The sequence below is a fragment of the Lathamus discolor genome, chromosome 1, assembly GCF_037157495.1.
Source record: "Lathamus discolor isolate bLatDis1 chromosome 1, bLatDis1.hap1, whole genome shotgun sequence".
NCBI classification, from domain to species: Eukaryota; Metazoa; Chordata; class Aves; order Psittaciformes; family Psittacidae; genus Lathamus; species Lathamus discolor.
The window spans coordinates 38,426,364-38,449,749 of NC_088884.1; the positions used below are offsets into that span (position 1 = coordinate 38,426,364).

The 23,386-nt window shown below is 43.1% G+C and overlaps 1 protein-coding gene across 6 annotated transcripts; it reads left to right on the top strand.

Moving 5' to 3' along the window:
* The first annotated feature begins 4,935 nt into the window (after positions 1-4,935).
* DYRK2 (dual specificity tyrosine phosphorylation regulated kinase 2) lies at positions 4,936-20,252 on the top strand. Of its 6 annotated transcripts, none has more exons than XM_065668490.1 (4): positions 4,936-4,956; positions 5,401-5,460; positions 6,212-6,348; positions 14,553-20,252. In XM_065668490.1, exons 2-4 carry the CDS (start codon positions 5,406-5,408, stop codon positions 16,152-16,154), a joined length of 1,794 nt encoding a protein of 597 aa, XP_065524562.1. In that variant the 5' UTR covers positions 4,936-4,956; positions 5,401-5,405; the 3' UTR covers positions 16,155-20,252. The 6 variants fall into 6 exon arrangements, 4 of the variants coding, with proteins under 4 accessions (XP_065524562.1, XP_065524570.1, XP_065524580.1 ...); XM_065668498.1 differs by lacking the exon at positions 4,936-4,956 and adding an exon at positions 5,105-5,123; XM_065668508.1 differs by lacking the exon at positions 4,936-4,956 and adding an exon at positions 5,144-5,162.
* Positions 20,253-23,386: the final 3,134 nt, after the last annotated feature.

Below are 23,386 nucleotides of genomic sequence, written 5' to 3' on the forward strand. Positions count from 1 at the left end.
GACTATGGAAACTTACAAACATTGACATGGTCTGGTGAAAAGGGAAAGCATTTTCCTTAATATGTAAATTGCCATCAATAAAATGCAAATATATTGTGAAATAATCTCCCATAAAATAACTGTAATAGAGTAAGAAGAAAAAACTGCTTGTATGCTTGCAGACTCACAGGATCTCAGAGTATGTCTTCAGGGTGTACTCACTGGCCACTAAACCATCCTTTGTTGTGTCTTAATACTGCAATACAAATGGTGACGTATGTGTTCTTAAACAGCAGAAAGAGCAAACCCTTGAACACAGGATAAAGTTTAGCCTCAACAGAACGGATGCTGGAATAAAGGCCAACAAACATCTGAACCTGGCAAGACAGTTTAGCTTCATATACCCGCATGTCAGTATGAATATGTACTAGCAAACTGATTTGTGGCTGTGGTTCTCTGCACTCTTGCTCTGAATACATAGCCTCATTTTTTATAATTGTACTGAAATACAATTTTATTCTGAGTTGCAGCTAATGCTCTGCTGGGATTAATTTTTTTTCATCCTGAGGAAGGTAGAGAGAGGGTGGAGTTGCAAACCTTACATGTGTACCACACAGCAAAGTGCATGTTTGAGATCCAGTCGAGCCCTGACCTGTGTGCTTTCCATCTGCAATGCTAGCATTCGTAGGCTGCTGTATTTTGAAGTGCTTAACACTGTTCCTAGCACGATCTGCTGAAAGGCCACACTGTAGTGTACACAGTCCTGCTCATGCTTAAATTATCCACAACACATTAATGGTGCTGATTGTATTCAGGCCCTCCTCAGGCAACCACTGGGCTTAAGGGTTTACTTTTAAAATACTTATCACTGGCTGAGACAACAGGCTTGGACCTATGTTTAATTGGTGGTGAGACATATCCTCAGTGTTTTAATGTTTGCAGCTCAGCATCTAAGGCCTGCTTCACAAAAACAATGGGAAAAAGTCATGTATTTAAAAATGGCTTAGGTCCTAGAACATTTTAAAAGATGTTCAGAGCGAGTATAGATTCTCATTCTTATGCAAATTCTGCTTAACATGAGAAGACGATTAAAAGGTGGCAGAAAACCACATTTTTACTTTCTTTGTTCTAGGCTTGTCTTACCTCTCCTTTTCATAGAATAATAGGAGCATTTAGGTTGGAAAAGACCCTTCAGATCATCAAATCCAGCCATTAACTTAGTGCTACCAAGCCACCACTAAATCATGTCCCTAAGCACCATATCCTCCATCCCTATCATGTCTGAGGAGCCTTGTATTTGCTTTACCTAGAGGTCATTCATCTACACCCAGAATAGTTTGCTGTGCCCAGTGAGAACAGTCAGAGCATAGCAAGGTGCTGAGCAACCACTGCACCTGTCACTGTGGGAGCCCCCAGAGTCATCACCGCAGCTTTGGACATGCATGGCTTCTCAGGAATTCCTGATGTCAGACCACAGAAGTGTTTGCTAACACCACAGTGGCAGAGATGCTCTGTGACTGACCAGCCAGCCTCTCTTGCCCTGCCTGCAACTACATACCAAAGCCCCGTAAAATTAAACCCTAACCAGCATCTGCATTGGAGAGGCAAGAGGACTGGCATGGGAGATTTCACAGTGATGCTAAGGAGGTATGGCGCTCTAACAGGGCAACGAGTTATGAACTGGGTCCCAAGGCAGCCTGGCAAAACCAGACCTCAGTAACCCCCCACGGCTTGCTTGGAATTAATATCTGTCTTGGTCACAAGGGCAGAGTTCTTGACCGAATGGTTCAAGAAACACAGCATGTTTCGTATTTCTAATATGCACTAGCATATTATCCTCAATAATGCATTTTAATGTACTATGTGGGCAGGAGTACTTTTAGACAAGGTTTTACAGATAACGTATTTTATTCTAGACTATTCTGGTTCTGGGTTTTTTCTTTCTTTTTTAAAGTGAATTTTAATTTTCTCATTCAATGGTTGTGATTTTTTAACTACTTTATTTTTACCAAATACTTGCTAATTTTTGTTCTAGGACACTTTGTACAGTTTACCATGGGAGGATGGGATCTGTAGCAGCTCGACATAAGCCTGTTCAAGAGAACTGCAGCAAGCAGCCTCCTGATCCCACCTGCACCTCCAGCTGCTGACCTCTTCACCTCCTTCCTTAGGTGGCCATGATGGTGCAGAACCAGTACTGCCTGTATCCCACTGAGTTGGCCCTTTCTGCTCTCCAGCCTGGTTGGGTACCCATCTGGAAAGAAAGTTTTTGTATGATTCTCTTAAAAAAAGTGGTTTAATGACACTGCCTTACAAGCCCCTCGCAAATACCTGTTGGACCTGTTAGAGCAGGTCCGGAGGAGGGCTACAGAAATGATCAGAGGGCTGAAGCATCTCTCCTGTGAGACAGGCTGAGAGAGTTGGGGCTGTTCAGCCTAGAAAAGGCTCAGGAGAGATTCAAGCAGCCTTCCAGTGCCTAAGCTACCTGGAAGCTGAGCTACCTGGTCTAGTGGAAGGTATCCCTGCCTGTGGCAGTGGCGTGGACTAGATGATCCTTAAAGGTCATTTCCAACCCAAACTATTCTATGATTCTAAGTAGTCTGAACACTCAGTAGATTTTATGAGCACCCAGTAGATTTTTTTTTTTTTTTTTGCAAGAAAGGGAAGACTAATCTTCTGTCATTACAGGTTAGTTCACACTTTTGGGTAATAAAGGCTGATGGAGGAGGAAAAAGGATCACAAAAACCCTGATGCATTTTGCTCTCTATTTTCTGAGCACTGTACACTTTCTCCTGTCAGGTACCGAATTCTTCTTTCTGTCCTAGGAACTGAAGTCTGTTGGTCTCATCTTGTATAGTACTGGTCAGGAAAGTGCTGATATGTTCAGTTGGCCAGTGTCAGAAAGAATAAAGTTTTGTGGCCACACAATGGACATAGTTCAGATTCCTGAGTGTAAAACTTGGCGTGAAAGAATTAATCCTTGCTTTGTCTTTCAGTACTTTTGTTTTCTTCTTTTCTTTGTACATCGGAGACTATGATTTTGAAGAATGTTGTTTATTTGCAACCAAGGTATTTTGCAATTACATTAGCTTGTTCCTCCTCTTTAGCAACCTAAATCCTACATGAGAGAGGTTTTTAAACTGAAATTTATTGTACTGCATTCAGAAGGAATCAAGATGGGCATGCCCTCAGCTTGAGTTCTGCTTCAGCTTCCATCAGGCACTGTCCATGACAGCAAATGCCAGGATGGATTGCAGATGGGGAAAGAGATGGAGCGAGAGGAAGAGAGACATCTAGGCAGGCCCACACACACTCGGAGGCTCAAAGGCTAATGCCAGAAGCTTACAACACACACAGTTTTAGAAAGGGAATAGCTGGACAGGTACCAATGTAATGTGTTCCCACTGACTCAATTAAAAGACTGTTTACTATGTGATAGACTAACTCAATTTTCCACACACTATTCATGGTGGTCACAGATTGTTTGGACAAACTGCAGTAGGCACACTGTGAATAGAACACCTGACTGGAAAGGGGTTGAAACAGGACACCCGGTGGGCTTTCTCCTATCTCTGTATTTAGGTATAACTAACCCCAGAACATCCATGAAGCTGTCTATGCTTTTGACAGAGAAGACACATTATTTCAGATGAAGTGTGAGCTTCTGCAAGCCCTACGAAAAGATAATTGATAGTAATTTCATTTTTTCTTACCCAGCTTGAATGTGAACAAGCTTCTTCCCCATTCCTCTCCTTAGATTAACTAGAAAAGTATCTTTTGCTTGCCATTCCTGCAACACTTAAGGCATCTCACAAACACTAATGTTATCACAGTGTTTGATACACAGATATTTTTGATGTGCATACACTGCATGTAAAAATGATGGGGAAATACTTACAACAATTAGTAAACAGCATCTGTACACCTGGCAGATGTGGGGAAGGGGCACTGGGAGTGCCTGTGTACATATGGGGGGATTTGAGGAAGACAAAGCTTTCTTTCCGCTACAGCGAAGGGAAGCGATTAGGTGGGTGTGGAAAGGAGAAGGTATGATTGTTTTCTCTGCGTGACAGGAGGGGTTAAGGAGACTGTTTATTTCTTTGTACCAGTACAGGAAACGTGTTTGTTTATGCATCTATCTGTGTCACTGGAAGAGGCAAAGGGATGGATGTATTTTTTTCTGTTGCTTAGGCATAGGAAAAGGGGAGATTTATTTTCCCTTTTCTGTGCAAAGGGACGAAGGGAGGTCTGTCTATATACCTACCAGCAGCTTCAAAAAGGCAAATACGCATGGTCTGTACAGACTTCAAAAAGGGTTGAGCGTAGGTAGGAGAGTTCTTTCAACACTGTCCCAAGCTGAGCAAATGTTTAGATATCTATTTTTGGCTGTAATGACGCTCAAACTGACAAACCAGGAATTCAAAGCATTGTACTCCACAAAGCACTTTGTACAGTTTAGAAAACAAGGCAGATAATGCCCCCCGCCATCTCATTTCCCTCATCCTAGGCTGAGGCACTGGGGACTCCAGGGCAATCCCAAAAGCTCTTTCAGGATTCCAGGGTAACCTCGAAAACTCTTTTCCCTCCCTGCCATTTTTTAGGATTGCATCCCATTACACGCTTCAGGTTATTCACGGTGCCACCTTTGTCCTCCCGGTTTGACGGCAGTGACCCCCGCCGCCTGAGCAGTCGGTGATGCCCCACTCCTCTCTCCCCACGCCCGGGCCGCCCTCCGCCCGGCGTCGCCCTCTCCCCGCCGCACGCACCAGCGCTGTCGGAGCTGGGGACGGGCCCGGCTGCCCTGCCCCGGGCGGGGCGGGGGGCGGCGGGGAGCGGCGCAGGGTGTCTGCCGTCGGCCAACATGGCTGTGGCCGCGGGGGGTGACCGCTGGGCGGGTGGGGCTCGGGAGGCGGCCGTTGGGTGGGCGAGCGCCGGTGCTCGTGGGGAGCGGCGGGCCGCGCCGCCGCCGCGGAGCGGTAACGGAGGGGAGGGAGCGGCGGGGAGGGAAGAACGGAGGGAGGGAGAAAGGAGGGAGGAGGCGGCGGCCGGGGCGGGGACTGCCCCTCCAGTGTGCTGTTTGTCGCCGTTCCGCCGCGCGAGGAGGAGGGCCCTGTCCGGCCGCCTGCTGCTGCCCCCCTCCTCCGTGCGAGGGGACCGGGGCGACCGGGGAGGGGCGGGGGAGGTGATGAGCTTGGGCCGGGGGCTGCGGCGGCGGCGCGGCTGCTGCTGCTGCTGCGGCGGCGGGAGGCGACGGCGGGGCATTGGAGGGTCTGTCCGGCCGGCCCTGGGCCAAGGGGATGCGGCGGAGGACGGGTCTGGGTGTAGCTGATCGGAGAAGAGAGGCAGCCGCCGACCGGAGAGGCCGAGGAGCAGCGGAGGAGAGCCACCCTGACATGCCTTTTCCTCTCCCTCCTCTCCAGCGGCCATGTTAACCAGAAAGCCCTCAGCTAGCGCCGCCGCTGGTGCTGCCTACCCAGCCGGTAAGCAGAGGGCTGCCGTGACCACCGCCGCGACGCGTCGGGCCGTGTGGGGCTGGGAGCGGGGTGAGCTCGGCCGCCCCTCGGCTGCCGCCGCAGCAGCGGGGACGTGCTCGTCGGAACAATGATCCACCCTCCCCCCGGCAACCGAGCCCGGGGGCCGGCGGGGGGCTCGGTGCTCGGCTCCGGAGCGCCGTTGTTGTGCGGGGTGGCGAGTTCGCCTCGGGGAAGAGAGGTGGGGGAAGAGGAATCACTTGGGGAAAACGACCCGGGGAAAACCGGGAGTCGCGGCGCTTGCCGGGGCGGCCGCGTTTGACAGGGGCAGCGGTGCTCGCCTGCTCTTGCCGCTGCAGACGTGTGAACTCCTGGCGGTTCCCCGGTGGAGCCGGGATTTCTCCGGGCCAGACGGCTCGGGGAGGGGTTGGGGAGGGGTTGGGGAGGGTGAGACGGGCGGGCGGCCGTCCAGCCCTGAGGCGTGTGCGGGGCAGAGCCGGCTCGCTCTCCCGGTTAGGCGCCTGCCGGTGGCGAGTTAATCTCGGATGAAGGGTTTAGCCGGGCGAGCACGGCCCGCCCGCGCTATTAGCCGGATCGGTGCGTGTGTGCGCCGCGGCGGTGATTAGCTTTTAATGGCTTCTGCCTGAAGCAAGACGGGCGGCGGTGCCGGCGAAACGCCGGGGCCACCGCCGCCCCTCGACGGCCTCGCTGCCTGAGGGGCCGCCGCTGCCCTCCGCGCTCACCCCTCTGCTCTCCTCAGGCAGGGCAGGGGACAGCGGCCGCCCGCTGCAGTCTTCCCCGGGCACCGGAGCCGGGGTCCCCCGGGCAGGAGCTGGAACCGGTCCGCCGTCACCCCTCGCATTGCCGCCGCTCAGGGCCAGCAACGCCTCCCACACGGTGAGCCCGGGCTCGGGGCGGGGGGCCGGGGGAAGGGTCGTCCGGCCGCGGGAGCTTGCCGCGCCGCTGCCACTCCGCGCTCGCCGGGTGTCCCCCCCGGCGGGATGGAGCTCTCCCGGGCGCCGCAGCGCTTGCCCCGTCCCGCCTGACAAGGCGCTTGGGCAAAGTGTATTCGATTTGTGCAGACTCCGACCAAATGTGCGTTTGTTGTGGGGCTGGGACTCGGAGACTGCGCTGGGAAGCAGCTTTCCCCGTCCCCAGCCCCCTTCAGTCTGGTTTTGTGTCTCATTTTCAGTGACAAAGTCGATCTCCCACACTCGTGCAGAGAAGCTGTTCTGATAAATGCATTTTTTGAGATTGCATTGTTTTGGCATTGAGGTTAGTCACTGTGATTAAAGTGAACTGTAGTGAAAAATGAAGGCTGCTCTCCCCTTACGTGTCTGAATAGCTCAGGCCGATAGCTGCCCTTCCCTTGAAATAGCTATCACTGTACTCGTCGACAATGATTGGATAAATCTGACTTTATTACTGCAGTAGTTTACCTAAAGAAATAAGCACTGATGGCATGAAAAGGATGTTATTTTCCGGTTCTGTGATATATCACATTATCTCCCACTCATAGTTAATCTACTAGGAATGAAACTTCCCGAGTATGCCACTATATATGGATGAGAGAGGGTATCTGTCCTGAAGGCACGGCAGAGTAGAGAGGGAGGTATCTATATGCTACTATGTTATCATTAAATATCTGAAATTTTTATTGCATACATTTCCATTTAAATTATGAGGGATTTCATACTGACTGTGGAAGGCATTGATGGCATACTTTCCTGAGAATTAATGAATTCTTCATGGATGCTCACATACTATCTTTGTAAACATATGGCAGAGCTTTAAATGGTAACGTGATTATGGGCTAGTGGAAGGTGAAACTGCGTATTTTGGTGTTAGTCTTTCAGTGACTTTCTATGTACCTTGAGTAAAAGCGTCTTACTCAAATCCATTTATGGAAAGGATTGGCATAAATAAAAGGTAAATCACTATATGTAGGGTATTCTCAAAAGGAATTACGAATATTCTGCAAATTCAAGGCGGAGCTGAATACTTGAGATCAACATAATTGTATGTTTATGTAGCTAGGATATGTGTCTGAATTGTTCATCAGTATCAAAGGCCAATTTTTTTCACATTCATGTACCAGTTAAGTGCTGGTTGATTTTAGGGTTGGGGTAGCAGCCTAATGGTTTTATAAAAACAGAAAAGAAGGAATGTGGTACAGACAGCCTGGATGCCAGTCATAAAACTGCACATGCAGATGGGCTCACAAATAACAGGGGCCCACATGAAATACAGCCCAGACTTAATTTAGGATTTGTAAAGGCATAGTGGTCCTGCTATATATCTGGGACTGCTTGCTAATCTGGAAGTACAGAACTTTGGTATTTTTATACACAGATTTATATCTGTATGTGTGTATTATATATAGTGTCTGTGCATATATACCTACATTTATAAAGAGAAAGTCTTTATGAAAGCATGTAAGGGGTGTTCAAGTTACATTTCTGTATTTCGAGTATTTTTATACATCACTGTATATGTATGCTTATGTTTATGTGTAGCTTATATGCATGCATGTGTGTGTATATACATAGAGATGAAATATTTATGGAAGCACACAGGGGTGGCCAAGCATTATATTGCTGTGTTTCATATCTCTCTAGATTCTGACTGTTAGAAACTCTGCCTTTCCTTTGTGATACAGAGCTTGCTCTAGTATTTATTTAGCCTTGGGTACTGTTACAGAAATACCTCAGACTGCCTTTCTGAATTTTGTAAGTGGTTATTTTGTGGTTGACTAACATAACTTTTTGTGGTAAGGATCAGATGTGACATCAGAATGCTGTATTTTAACCTAAAAATAAAATTAAAAAAAAAGGGTGATATCTGTTATGTGATTGTTCTGTAAATTTCAGGCCTACTGACCTCAGCTGACCCTGACTGAAATAATTGGTTTTGCATCCCACTACTTCCTCCAATCAGGCCTTTTTAAAACGGAACATTTCAGTGTTCTTAAACTGTTTTCCTTCTTTGTGATCATTTGCTTATTATGTTTTCATCTCTGTTGTATATCTGTGTGACTGCTGTAATAGCAAAAAATGGGGAACATTTCTCTTTGTGTTTGAAACTTTCAGGAGCTATAGTTTGCTTGAGTAGTTGAAGTTGCTGGTGGCTGGATGTAAATGTGTGCATTGTATACGCATATACTAGTTGCGAAGAGAGACAGAGGTTGAAGATGGGTTTTTATTTAAGCTAGAAAGTTTTTCTTTTAATTCAGGGAATAAATCCACCACCTGTTACATTTCTTGCAGTAGCGAGTTGTGATCTAGCCTCACGTGAAACTGTGGCACCCTACTTTCAAGAGAAGTTTCATCGTTTGGTAGAAACCAGCCACATGGGCAGAAGGGGAAAGATGTTGTTTTACCCAGGCTTTGTATAACAGGGCAGAGGTTTTAGCTGCAGTCTCTGCAATCACAGCAGCCTTTGTTGCTAAGCAGGCTGTTGTTTGTTTGTTTGTTTTTTAAATTGTGGCTTCCTCCTGGGCTTATTTGTGTCTGCTCCCATCCCTGACTTTCTTTTTGGGCTCATGGTGGAAAACAAGAACTCATTTCTAGCCCCTTGTCCTCCTCTTCTTCAAAGTCATTGCTTTCTCTTTTGAAGTCTTAAGTTCTGGCCTTGACGACTGGTGCCTTCTTCCATTCACCCTCCTGTTTCATTATGGTGTTCGTACATCCACTTGACATGATGCAGTAGAGATTATCTTGCTTGCCTGCTGCTCCGCTAGTGTAAATCCCTACCCGTCTGTGAGCCCCTCTCCCAGACTCTTGTCTTTTGTATTCTGCCTACCTCCATCTCAGTTTATTCTTATTTGGCACATATCCCTGCATTCTGCACTCTTCCTGTTTCTCTTGCAGTAAAGCAGTCTTAATCTTTTTCTCCTCCTGTCTAGTACTGTAACAACAGCCCATTTACAGTGCATGATTCAGTGCGCTCCCTCTTCAATTCCTTTGTAAGATTTCTCTACAGCAAGGCCTGTTTTGTTTTGAAATCAGTGGTGAATGTCTATCCATATACTTTTGCATCAGTCATTCAGTCTTCATCTTAAAAATTTAAAATTTTATTAAAAAAATAGTTCACATGGTAACGGAACAGGGATTCCTGGACTAAATGTGAAGATCTAGTGGGTCACATGCTGCAGTTTTTTACTGTAGGCCACTGCTTTAAAGCAGGCAAAACCCAATGAAAATACCTTGCAGTTGTGGTGCTCTCATGTAATAAATGCCATAGGTAATGTTGTTATGTTTGAGTGGAAATAACTGTACTGTCATAATCTGTACTTCACTACATCTAGATTTCTTTGGATGTTTCTTCTTTTACATTAAACTTAACGTCTAAGGGGAATGTGAAGCTATCTTAGCTTTTAATGGGGGTCTTTGAAATTTGTTCTCCCACAGTTGGTAACTGTGCTGTGGGGACCGCTGTACATCTAGGCACACCTCTTGTATGTGTACACTTCAGGTTACCTGAAGGGTTCAATTTAGTTTGCATTGACTGTCCTTTTTTGTTTCAATGTGTGTAATGCATGTAGGATGTCCCAGAAGTCCTCAAACTTACTGCATCCATGTAGTTCTGACAGGAGGAAAAAAATCAGGAATTGGGATCACACTTGGGGCTCAGTTCTGTCTGAAAATATCTGCTGTATAAAGTCAAAATTCAGTTTAAAAAAAATAAGCTTGTATGGACCAGATATGACATCAGCAAAAAAATTCAAATGGTGTGTTTTTAGTACAGCTGTTGTTGAGCTACAGGCTCTTTAGGACAAGGGCTTAGTCTTTTTTGGTGTGTAAACCCATGCTCATAATAAAACCATTATGATAATCCTGTATTATTGCTATTGTACTAATTAGCACATTATTTTTAGTTCTGAACAGAGGAATGCTGTTGAATTCATTTATCAGATTAAAAAAGGCTTTTGTACGTTTGCTCAGGCTATAGTCAACAAAATAGGCAGTGAAGCATGCTACACCTGATACTGTGTGCCTGTAGCATGTCAGGCACAGTAGGGCTGAAACTGGCACGCCCAGAAATGCTGTAAAGAAAGGGGTATATAGTGGAACGTTTATTCTTTAATGAAGTTACTGTTTTGGAACACTGTGTGTATGTATCAGCTGAAGATGTCTTACTCCTGTGTAGTATTACAGCAGGCCATTGTGATTGCTTTATTAATAAGCTTCATTTAATAAACCTTTTTAGAGTCTGATTGACAGCAAAATCTTCTTTTCTGTGGCATGCTTTTTTTGAGCAGCAGTAGTCTTGTAGAGGGTTTTGAAACAGACCATTGCATTGGCTATGTGTTACTGCAAAGGAATTGTCAGCTGTTTCGTTTTCTTGTTGGCACGATGGACTCAGTTTTATGCTAATTCTGTGCTGTTACAGGTTTGTAGTCTAAGTATAGTAAGTTACTGTTCTACTTCTGTCCCTAAACCCATTTGTGAAAACAAAACAAAACCCAAAACCCCAAGCACTCCCACCCCCAAAAAGAAGGTGTTTGGGTTTTTTGTTTTGCCTAGTGTCTGTACTTCAAAGGTTAGGTGAATGTTTTTAGCATAGTTGTCAACTTCCATAAACTGAGCAAACCCAAGTTAAAGCAAAATCTAGTGGTGATTTGGAAGTAATGAAAAACTGTTGAGAGAGATAAAAATCCACCATTGTAATGTTTGCTGTTATGTAATTGATGTTGACAGAAGATTCAGGAAAATTGGTTCTTTGAGTTCAAGCTTACCTGTTCTTGCAGTATGTCTTATGGAGAAGTGTGCACATCAGGAAGTTTTTGATGATGTGCGCTATAAAATATGTAAATCTTAGAAAGTGTAGATGGGTGTGAGCGCGGGCAGTAAAATATATAGGTAAGATGCATAAGTGCATGCAGGTTGTCAGCTGTGTAGGTTGTTGGTTCTGGAATTTACAGGCAGAAGTAAAGGTGCAATGTGTTATAAGCAGCTCAGACTTATGGTGTTGGATGGGAGGCTGATGGGGCTTCTGTGTACTGTGAACTGTTTGGTGCTGGACTAGAAGTCTGTAGTGCTTTGTAGCTTCCCAAGCCCATTAGTTGTGGTTCAGGGAACTTACAATGTCATTGCTGAAGCCTGAACTTGACAGCAATCTCAGTCAGCCGGTAGCCAGAAGTAGATAGGCAGAACAAAGGGCTGGTGAGAATCCAGCCCTAATCCAGGCTGGAAATAGAAAAAGAGGTGGTGATTCTTGTGCAGGTAGTACCCTGAGATGAGAAAAGTCCATTTTTCATACTGACTTCGTGGTTGTGATGTATCTGATAGCTTGGAAATGCCTGATGGAGGGGGAGGGGAGAAGAAGAGTGAACTGTCTTCTCCCCTGCAGCTTTTGGAATAGAGCCTGTGCTCGTTTGGTGTCTTTTCTTCCACAAAGAAAACTGGTGCTACTGTCTGCATCTGCATTTGCATTCCCAAGCAGCAGTTTACTGAAACTGGCAAAACCGGTCACTTTGGTTGTGGGGTGAAGCCGGGATAATGCTGGTGATTTCATTCTGCTGCTTGGGAAAAAAAAAAACCAGGCTGTGAGCAGCAAGAGAAACCGTGAGGCTGCCTGAAGGTGCAGGAAGCAGAGCTACATGGTTTACACTTCAGAATGTGTTTGCAAACATGCTTTTAGGAAAAAGGAACTCTTCAGTACCTGTTGAGAGTAGACAAATGTTTAGGGTTTTTTTCCTAGTCCTGATACAAAGCAAATAACTGAGGTTTGAAGAATTCCCCTGTACATCTGTTGAAACAAGCAGTGCTTAGGAAGGGCAGAAAATAGTTAATTCTGAAAACAGGTGACTCAAGTGAAAAAAAAAAAAAACCCCAACAAACTAATTCAAGATGTGAACTGTGGCAATATGTTACTTGGGTTAAGAATTCTTAAAGATGGTTTTCTCCACTGCGCTCTTTCTTTCTCATTGTCTGCGTATCAGTATTGTCTGCTCCCCTTTGTCTTGGTACGTTCTGCTTTGTTGTTCAACCAGTGCCACAGAAGAAACATTTGTACCTGTACTTGTGATCTGCACAGTTATACTGCTGCTTCATTGTGCATTTCTTATCTCTTACAGTTCTGCAGTACTGCGTGTGCTGAGCCTCTGATCCGTCTTACTAACTAGATCTGGTTCTTCTGAGATGTGTCATTTAGCGGCTCTTGGGGCTGAATTGCCTGTTTTTTCCCCAGTAACTGCTGCTTATACAGAGGATCAGGGCAACCTTCAGGAACTGCTACTGCAGTGCGCTTCAGACTTGATCTGAAGGAATTACCTGTAGGCTCGTTAAGTCCCCTTGCTGATTAATTCCTGGTGCATTTGAGGCCTCAAACTAGGAAGGGAATGAATGTTGCTATCCCATGTATCTTCACTTTGCCTAAATGTTACAGATGTCTTAGCTCTGGATTGCAGTTGTGTGCTCTTTCTATGAGACTGATCAAATTTGATAGTGTGAACCCAAACTGATCTTCAAATAAACATCCACAGTCAAACTGTAGTGATGAAATAAAATGAACCAGTTATGCAAAGCAAGTCAACAGGGAATCAGAAGAGTAGAGAACTCAGCAGAAGCAGTCTCCGAGAGATCTTGGTTTTACATTGTGTGAGTCAGAGCTGCACGTTTAAAAATATTATCCAAAGGTGAAGCTGGTGTCCAGCTGGCTAATCCTTGGGAACCAGTTACTGAATTTACAAAAACAGGCTTTTACCGTATCAGACTGAGACCTTAACAGAAGCACAAAGTATGCTAAGAGTCTGTGTTGCATGTCCTGGTTTTCTCATTAGGAAGCACTACTGCAGTTGCAGCACAGATTTCATTGCCTCATATCATAGCACACTACTGTCGTTTTCTGATTTTGTTTCAGCAACCTTAAGTGAACAGGGAATGTGTTATCCTTAGCTGTCTGGAAAAGGTAAGGTTCAGATTAGAAGCGCTCTCAGCCCTGGCTTGATCATCTGTCTGACAGTAATGGTGAACTTTTGGTTAGTAATTTGGCATAAATATTAAGACTGGTGAATCAGCTGGAGAGACAGAAGGGAAAATCTTCCCACATTTGTGTAAGACCAGGTAGAAGACAAACTAATTATCCTCTACTTGAGAGCAAATGAGGAATTCGAAGGACAGCTATTTTAGTGACAGGTATATGCTCATAAATTTCTTGTTTCACCTTAAAAATTGTAGGTTTTCAGCAAGACTTTTCACACCCCAGTGCTTCTGGTGTTCCTGTGCTTGAAAATGCCGAATATTCCTGTTTATTCCCTTGTGAAAACTTTGAAGAATAAATATAATTTGTAAAATCAACAAATCCTTTTTTCAGTTCCTTTAAAATAAAATTACTTGTATATTCTTAAAGGCAAAGATTTTCTTTCCGCTCAAACCTGCATCAGGCCCCAAACTTCATCTTGGTTTAAAGTTATTATAAGACTGGTTTGGGAAGGTGCTAAAGGGTATGCCTGTGCTTCATTGATCTGAATGCTTTACTCGGTAGTGACTGCCTCAGTTGCAAGCAGTAAATGGCATGTCTTGAACTTTAGATATGTTCAGGTTCTTTTCGTCTTTGTGCATGTCACAGAACATATGTTATTGCTTAAAATTGTGTCTGGAGCTTTTGGTATACAGCAAATACAGGAACAAGTGAAAACGTTGATTTCTGAGAACAGGTGACTAGGAGAGCCTTAACCATGTAAATTCTAGCAGGCATTGTATGTTGATCTCCATCATCAGTAGAAGTGCTGCTATATTCTGTAAAGTCTGAGGTCCTTCAAGCATACTTCTTGATGTTACAGGGCTGTTTCCTTGAAGATTCCTTGGAGGAATTGTCAGCTTATCATGGTAGCACATCTGTGATTGCCTAGTTGCAAACTATCTAGAGAGTTACAAAAGCAACATTTGGAAAACAAGGATCTGAAGAATTTAATAGCACCCTGCAGAATCACAGTATATGTGCTGTATTTATTTTAGATTATCTGTGGACTACTGACTTCTAAGAAAATACTCAGTTTTGAGGTGATTTAGGCAGGATGGCGGGTTGCAGAATACATGGTGAAGCATAGAGTTCATGCCTCTCTTGTTAACTGGGTATGTATTTATTTTCAATTTTAGGTTGGAGGCAGTAAGCACACAATGAATGAGCACCTCCATGTTGGTAGCCATGGACAAATCCAGGTTCAGCAGCTGTTTGAAGACAATAGTAACAAGAGGACGGTTTTGACGACACAGCCAAATGGACTTACAACGTTAGGCAAATCTGGATTGCCAGTGGTTCAGGACAGACAGTCAGAGAGTGCTCACAGACGACAAGGGAGCTCCAGCTCTTTAAAATCTACAGATGGAACAGGGAAGGTGAAAGCATCTGTTATGACACCAGAGCAGGCAATGAAGCAATACATGCAAAAATTAACAGCTTTTGAGCATCATGAGATTTTTAGCTACCCTGAAATATACTTTTTGGGTCCAAACGCAAAGAAGAGGCAAGGTGTGATTGGTGGTTCAAACAACTGTGGGTATGATGATGACCAAGGGTCTTACATACAAGTACCCCATGATCATATTGCGTACAGGTATGAAGTCCTGAAAGTTATAGGGAAGGGAAGCTTTGGGCAAGTGGTGAAGGCCTACGATCACAAGATGCATCAGCATGTGGCACTAAAAATGGTGAGAAATGAAAAACGTTTCCACCGCCAAGCTGCGGAAGAAATTAAGATCCTGGAGCATCTCCGGAAGCAGGATAAGGATAACAACATGAATGTTATCCACATGTTGGAAAACTTCACATTCCGCAGCCATATCTGCATGACATTCGAATTGCTGAGCATGAACCTGTATGAATTGATAAAGAAAAACAAGTTTCAGGGCTTTAGCCTGCCTTTGGTCCGCAAGTTTGCCCACTCAATTTTGCAGTGCTTGGATGCTTTGCACAAAAACAGAATCATTCACTGTGACCTTAAACCTGAGAACATTCTGTTGAAGCAACAGGGTAGAAGTGGTATCAAAGTGATTGATTTTGGCTCAAGTTGTTACGAGCATCAGCGTGTCTACACTTACATTCAGTCACGTTTTTACCGTGCACCTGAAGTCATCCTTGGTGCCCGTTATGGGATGCCCATAGATATGTGGAGCTTGGGTTGTATTCTAGCAGAGCTTCTGACTGGTTATCCCCTTTTACCTGGAGAAGATGAAGGAGACCAGCTGGCTTGTATGATTGAGCTATTGGGCATGCCTTCTCCAAAACTCTTAGATTCATCCAAGCGAGCCAAAAACTTTGTGAGTTCTAAGGGTTATCCCCGCTATTGCAGCATCACAACCTTGTCTGATGGCTCTGTAATACTTAATGGTGGACGCTCTCGAAGAGGAAAACTACGTGGCCCACCAGAGAGCAGAGAATGGGGTAATGCATTAAAGGGATGTGATGATCCCTTGTTCCTGGATTTCTTAAAACAGTGTTTAGAATGGGATCCTGCTATTCGTATGACACCCAGCCAGGCTTTGCGGCATCCCTGGCTAAGGAGACGGTTGCCAAAACCTCCAACTGGGGAAAAGGCTTCAGCAAAGAGAATTACAGAGAGCACTGGTGCTATAACGTCGATTTCCAAGTTACCTCCGACTTCAAGCTCAGCTTCAAAACTGAGGACTAATATGTCACAGATGACAGATGCCAATGGGAATATTCAGCAAAGAACAGTGTTGCCAAAACTCGTTAGCTGAGGCTGAGAAACCCAATGCTGTTAGTACGAGAGATACAATGTGGCTGAGCCTTACTTGTATGAAAAGGTAGCTCAGATATACATTTTTATTTGCTCAATAACTTTATTAATTTGTATCTTTCAGCACTCATTTTAAATGTAAGAAATGTTGATTTTGTTTTTATAAAAACATGGGGACAATGCTTTAAGTTTTTATACTTGTTTTTTAAAGATGTTTGTCTTCTACAGTACAACTAGCCTTACTGTAACTAGTGTGACACAGTAATAAACATCAGTGGCAGGCCACTGGTTACAAGATGACTGTCATGCATTGCAGCGTGGTGTCAAAGGTATTATCCTTTCTCTTCCATGGTTCATATTAGGTTTCACCTGGGGTAAATTTGTAAGGCTCTGCTTTTTGGATTTTATGGGTGTGCGAACACTCACACTGGAGCCTGACTGGGCTCCAGGGGGAATACTCAAAGAAGTACAGTTAAGCATCTGTAAACTTGTAATTTAAAGTGGAGCTGTAGCGTGTTACATTGTCATTTTCAACATGGTAGCCCAGAGAAAGTAGTGGTATTACTATGATACAGTCACCTCCTATGGAATGCTTTCTCTACTCAAAAGTAATGGGTTTTGGTTAAAATGAACATCTAAATATAATGCAAAAAAAAAAAGCATTTCCAGGACAAAAATGACTGTCTCACGCTATGTGCTGTGTGGTAGAGCGAGAGGAACAGGCACTCTCAGAAAGCTTGAAGGTGGAAGTATGTCTATTCCTGTAAATCTGAAAAGTGTATAACATTGAGCATTCACACTGGGCTTCTCTTGGTTTGCATTTTTTGTTTTCCTTTCCTGTTTTCTTTCCTTATGTGCAGCTTGGTCTCCCGAAATCACATAGGCAGAAGTACTTGTTCTGTCACTTTTATACTGTAACTTCCAGACTGTTATGATACATGGATTTCACAGATAGCTTTTATTTCTTCTGACCATACTTGTTTGAGCGACTGTGACCTCTCTGGTACATTTGCACTTCAGATCAAATCTGCATGCAGGGGCAAACACTGTGTTAATACATTGTTTTCTGTAAAGAACTTCACTCCAGAGAGCGTAACTGTAGATGGAAAGATCCTGAGTGGAAAGACTCAGTTGGCAGACAGCATCCTAGAGATTTTCTAGTACAGGAGAATTCTCCAAGGAGTTAAATGGTTGGAATTTGATTTAATCTTTGGCATTTGTAACTGTAAATCAGCTTTGGAGGGACAGTTAGAGATATGTGTAGATTTGTTCACATGTGTGCTAACGCTTGGTTTTTCTTCTTTTAAGCATTCATGGAAGAAAGATGGTCTTTACTGAGGAATAATATCTAAACCTATGAGAGAAATACGCGTTGTAGCATGTTTTCAACAGGAACAGTTTGAAATGCAAGATCAGTTTTCATCACATACGATGGCAGTGGTCTACATTGGATGTATAAAACATGAACAAGGAATTTTAAACAGAATCATAATCTGGAAGGGTTTTATGGACATTAGAGCAAAACATTCTAGAATGGATTTCATTAAACCTCAATAAATTTACTATAAGCAACATTTATATGCACAGATTTTACTGAGTTATGTGTACAAATTATGAAAAATACTTAAAGCATGGTCCCCTGAGAGGCCAAGAAAGTTTCCGGTTAAGTTCTCCTTCATATTCATTAATTTACCACTTACAGCTTAGTTTTGTTTGGTTGGTTGTTGGTTTGGTTTTAATTTAATGTAGGACTGGGGGAGGGATGAAAATACAAAATGACAGAATTCTCAGGAAACATACCGCTTCACTTCTTGCCAAAAAGTCAACACCTAAAGAAGCTCCAAAAATAATTTCTTAAGTAGAGAATGGAATTTTTTGATTGATGACTTGTGAAAATTACAGCATCAATCGACTGTTTCTCTTTGTTTTCTTTTCTAAATAAGATCATTTCCTGCCTCTAGTCAAATTAAATTATTTCGTGTTAAACGTTCACAACTTTATACAATGTGTGTAAGTGCAATATGTAAACATGTATGAAATCATGTTAAAAATGAAATATAGTAATACAGCGAAGAAAAGTGGCTTTTGGAATATGAATATCTGGTAAGTTACAGTTAGTAAGTTCTAAGTCTGGAAAAGAGATATATTAGTTTTCATATAAAATTAACTGACTTCATGACTGTGGGAATACAATCGTGTGTATTTTTCTACAGTAACTGGGAATCTTTACTTCCTCCACCACCTGCTTGGCTTTAACACTCCTTTCTACCTTAACCCTTCCTGCAAAATTTAAGAAAGAGGGAAATAGGGATGCTTATGTTTGGGGTGGAAGGAGAGTCACATCCCTTGATATATTATAAAGGGGGCATTGATACATGTTCCTGCCTTTCCTGGCATTTTAAGGTGAAAACATTCTTAATGTTCATGGGTCATTAATGGGCTAAAACCACTAAATATTCTTTTTCATGTAACCAGTTCTAATGCCAATAATGCATTTATGATCCAACTTCTTCATAAATGCTACCGGAAACTTTTAAGGCCAAAATATAGTATGCAGAGCTATTTTTTTAACCCAGATACAGTGGAACTTCCTGTATACTAAAGGAGCAGCTACATCAGGGGTTTTAAGTGATGTAGCTGCTTTTTATTGTAGCCTATTTATACCTGTAAAAAAGGAGGGAGGGGGGAAAGGATGTTGCCTCTTGCTTTGATGTGATTTTATTCTAAGGGCTCTGATGTTTAGGCTGATAGAAGTTGGCTTGGAAGCAGTGCTTAGTCTCACATGTTACCATTGTCCAGGGATGTCTGAGCTATTTTCAGATGTAGTAACAGCACAGTGTTGTCTTCGGTTGCAGTCTCACTCGGCTCAGTTTCTTGCACCACTGGAGTGTTCATTACCACTGAAGTGTATTGGAACAACAGAGTGATGCAAGATGTGTAGATCAACAGTAGAGGATGGATTGTGCCCTTGGTGTTAACAATGTGCCTTTTGTTACAAATGCCGGTAGTAGGGCATGCATCTTGGCCTCTTTAACCCTCAGAATACTGGATAGTAAGGGTGAAATGTTTGTAAATGCTGTACCTGTCTTAGAACATCCTGTAGATGATTAAGGCCTTAATAGAAACAATAAGGCAATCACACTGGTAGGGTGGAGAGGACACACTGATCTTGGAGTATGTTTCACAAAGGGGTTAAAGATGGCCCTTTCTCATTGGTTGTACTTTTAACATCAAATTGATTTTTTTTTTTCCTTTAATAAATTTTTGTTATGGTGACAGTAGACAGTAATCAACTGTATTTGTAAAATTTACCTCAAACTCTTTAGTTTTATAGTGTGATTTAATCCCAGGGCATTTGGTATGAACCAAAGTGCATTCCTTTTATATGTGCCTGGCTCTTATAAAGGTGGCCAGGGATTTTTACAATTTGGGTGCAAGGCACTTAAGCCACTTTTAACTTGATGGGTGGTTTGGAGTTATGACTTCATGGGAATGTTGAAAACACTTTAGACATAAGTAGCATTGGGCAATATTAGAATCTTTAGGAAAGGGTGTGCATTATTTAATGCTCTCCATTTTTTTAGTATTTTTTTCCATCACTAATGTTTGTGGTAAGTACAAAAAGAACTCTTTCTTTCCCAGTCAGCAAAGATTAGAATATTGCCCAGTTTAATGCTATGGTAGCATTTAAATAAAATAACATTTGTGAATTATTGTTTCTAGGGGCTTGTACATCTCTGCTACAAATTGTGATTACTCAGTTCACTGCTACAACTACGTCTAAGCAGTAGCTTGGGTTTTTATTGGGCAACGACTTAGACACGTGACTGTAATATGCTGCAACTGTGTGTACTGAAAACGTGAAAAACGATTGAATGTGGACTGTGTATATATTTATGTATCATTTTCTGTGAGATGCTGCTGTTGCCACTTCACATTAAAGATGTTGTAGTGGGTTTTAATCCTAGTGGCCAGTTCTATGATACTGTATGTATTGTACAGCTGATGACAGGAGTTAAGACTGTTCTAGTGAATATTTGTTACATTTTATTGTTGTGGCCAGAGATCATTTCAGAATAAAATTTTATGTCCTACTTTACTTCTCTCCACTGTAGTTTGGGTTTTTTTCTGGTCATAAAGAGACCTCTTGGAGCTTTGGCATTTCTTAAACAGGGAAAAAGGCCTGCTCTAGCCTGCTGAAGTCAATGCCAGTGGTACTTTTTGTCCCCCAGCATGCTTACTGCTATCTGTAGATAGTAATTACTGCTGGAGGACGAGTTTGCTGATGCTTTATGTGTCTGGACAGCCTTGAATGTTGCCCAAAGGCTACTTTTGCCCTGATGTTTCTAAAGATCTTCTCAGGACTTGGAAAGGAATATATTCTGCATTTTTATGTGCCCCATTTGACAGAAAACATCTTTTGCAGGAATTCTGCCTGTATGGGTGTTCTGACTCTCTTTTTAGCTGCTTTTTAAGTATCTTTTTCTTTAATATGACAATAGATCTGATTTTATAAGAAACAGTTGATTGAGAAAGGTGCCGTGTGTATTCTTTTTCTTAAAAATGCCCACATTTCTGCACTGCTTTTTGAGTCAAACTGACTTCTCAGAACATGCCAGACTTAAGTATACGTGCCGGGACAATGAGAGCATACTACACAAAGCTGGTAGGCTAGACTGAGCGAAGTTCCGGCATACGTACATCTGGAATAGTTTCGCAGTTGGCCACATTCTTTTCTTGGTAGTCTCAGTGTACACCCAGACCAGTTTCACTGAAAAGCTTTCTGATGAGGTGAGCCCAGGCTGAAATCAAGGTATTTTAACTACACTTCAGTGTCTTCAGCATAGTTGGAGATGTTGGAGCACAAAACCCTTCAAGATTAAGTATAGCTGAACACAGTTTAAAGCTATGGACAGCAGAAAGCCCAAAATTACATTTGTGTGGGTTAAAGCTGATTTGTTCATTACTGTGTTCTTCTGAGAACAAAGGCTTTTTCAGTTCAGCTTTATAGATTTCCGTCTCTTCTAATCCGTCTCTCACCCTCTCCTCCAGTTGTTCGTCCCTTTTGCCAGCTCTTGTATGCTTCTGTCACATCCGCTTTTTCATTTGAAGAAGGGTAGAGACTGTCTCGCCTGATTTCACTTGTCTGGATGTTGCGTTTTGGCCTGTGTCATTTGCTGAGACTCCCAGTAGCTGGTGGGGAAACCACGTTGCCCTATGCCAGCACCACTCCCTCCCTGGGCTCTAACAGAGAGCTCACATCCCTGTCTGAAATGGGACCTTCAGAATCCACCCTGTATGACTGTAGTTGCTGTTAATCTCCACAGTTATTTGATGTCAGTTGTGCATCTGTTACTCCTATAGCAAACGGAGTAAAGGGTGCAAGAAATATGATCAGGTACCATGTTACTTGTAGGTGCTGCTGCTTTCCTTAAGAAAACCTGTCTTGTCCTCTCTTCTAAAGATCTACTTACTGAAAGATCCAGCATGAATTTTACTCTTCCTCAGAATTGGAGAAATGAAAAAGTTTGGCCGTACCAGGTTGAGATTGGGAAGGTTTTAAATGCATCTCGGTGTTTGAAAACCATTGATAATCTATTATTTCTGTGGAAAATCTTCCTTTGAGAGCCTGTCATTTTAAACTCTATGCTAATAGTTAAAGGACAACATTAAAGGTTCTTTTCAGCAGTTAAAACTTAAAAGAACCCCTGTTATACATTTCTTTAAAAAATGTGATTTATAATGCTGTTATTCTGCTAGCACAGTCATGTGTTTTGTATTTTAATGTTCCTGAGAGGACATTCTTTGTCTCAAGTGTATGTTACTAGACATCTCCCAGCCATCAGATAAGCTATGGCAGAATAGAAGTGGCTTTGATAGAACCAGTTTCTGTTCCTTCGCAGAAATCCGGTGCGACTCCTGGAACTGGGGTTTCTCTGTGTCATTTTCCCTTTTGGTTTTGTCTGTTGGTTGTTGCTTGTTCATTTGTTTGTTTTTAAGAAGTGCTTTCCAGCCTCTGGCTGTGGTGAATCTTGGCTCTCTGCCGACTATGGAGCAGAGAGAGGGAGTGCTGCAAAAATAATGTTTCCTTAGCTTTCTCACAACAATAAATAGGAAGTCTAGCTTAGTACCAAACTCCAAAGACAGGGAATGCGCATTTGCCTCCAGCTGCCGTGTTCTAGTCTCCACACCAAGCCGATAACCTTGTTCCTTAACTTTGAAGGGGGAAAAAGAGACTACAAAAGGAACGTCATTGCATCTTTTTGATGAAGTTTGGGATCTGGCTGGAGCTAGGGAGAGGTTCTGCTGAGAAGTTCTTGGGCTGGGAGCTCTACGTAACACCCTGGGAGTTGGCAAATGCAGTGTTCCTGCTAACAGTGGGAAATGTTTTCCCATTTTTGTAGACTGTTTTCATTGCTTTGCTTTGGTTTGGTTATCTGCAAGCTGAACATGGCTATGCATACCCTTATATACCCGGAGATGTCTGGAGTAGCTGCAAACAGTGGGTATTACCTTATAACTAACACCGATGCTGGGAAAACCAGAGATTCTCATTCAGAGACTGTCTGATCTGACAGTGCCCTGTGTGTAGTACCCACAGGGTCCCATGTGAGGCTCTAAATGCAAAGCATTGCAGTGAAGTATTGAATGTAATGTGTGAGAAAAGTGTCCACCTAGTAGAAAAGCAATTAACAATGGTATTATAAAGACTTTTGGGCAAACTCAGTTTTCGAGTATAGTATTGATTTATTTAATAAGACCTTTTTCATTTAATAAAAAATACCTGCATAAAGAAACAAGATTTTTATTTCAGCTTCAGTATGGCAGTAAAAATGACACATTTTTTTCCCCCAAGTGTGTGGGGTGCTTGCAGACACTACAACTATACTTTGCTGAAGCCACCTAGGTATAGAGATCTACTCTAGTATCATCTCCTGACAGATGAGGAGGACCTAAAATTAAAGAATGTGTGTGCGTGTGTAACATATATGTATGTGTGTACATATACATATATATGATTATTTGAAAAACCAAAGCCCAAAACTGCAGGCATTGTTTGTCTTCTCAAAGAAAAGAGATGAGACTTCAGTTTCCTTTTGCCTCTTTGAAGGTTCAGTATAAGCCAGACATCTTTGCATTACGCACACGTCAAAGTCAGCTCTCACGGCTGGAGTCCTTGTTTCACAGCCAGGATGCTCAGAGCGAACCTCAGCTTTCCTGATGGAGGCTGCT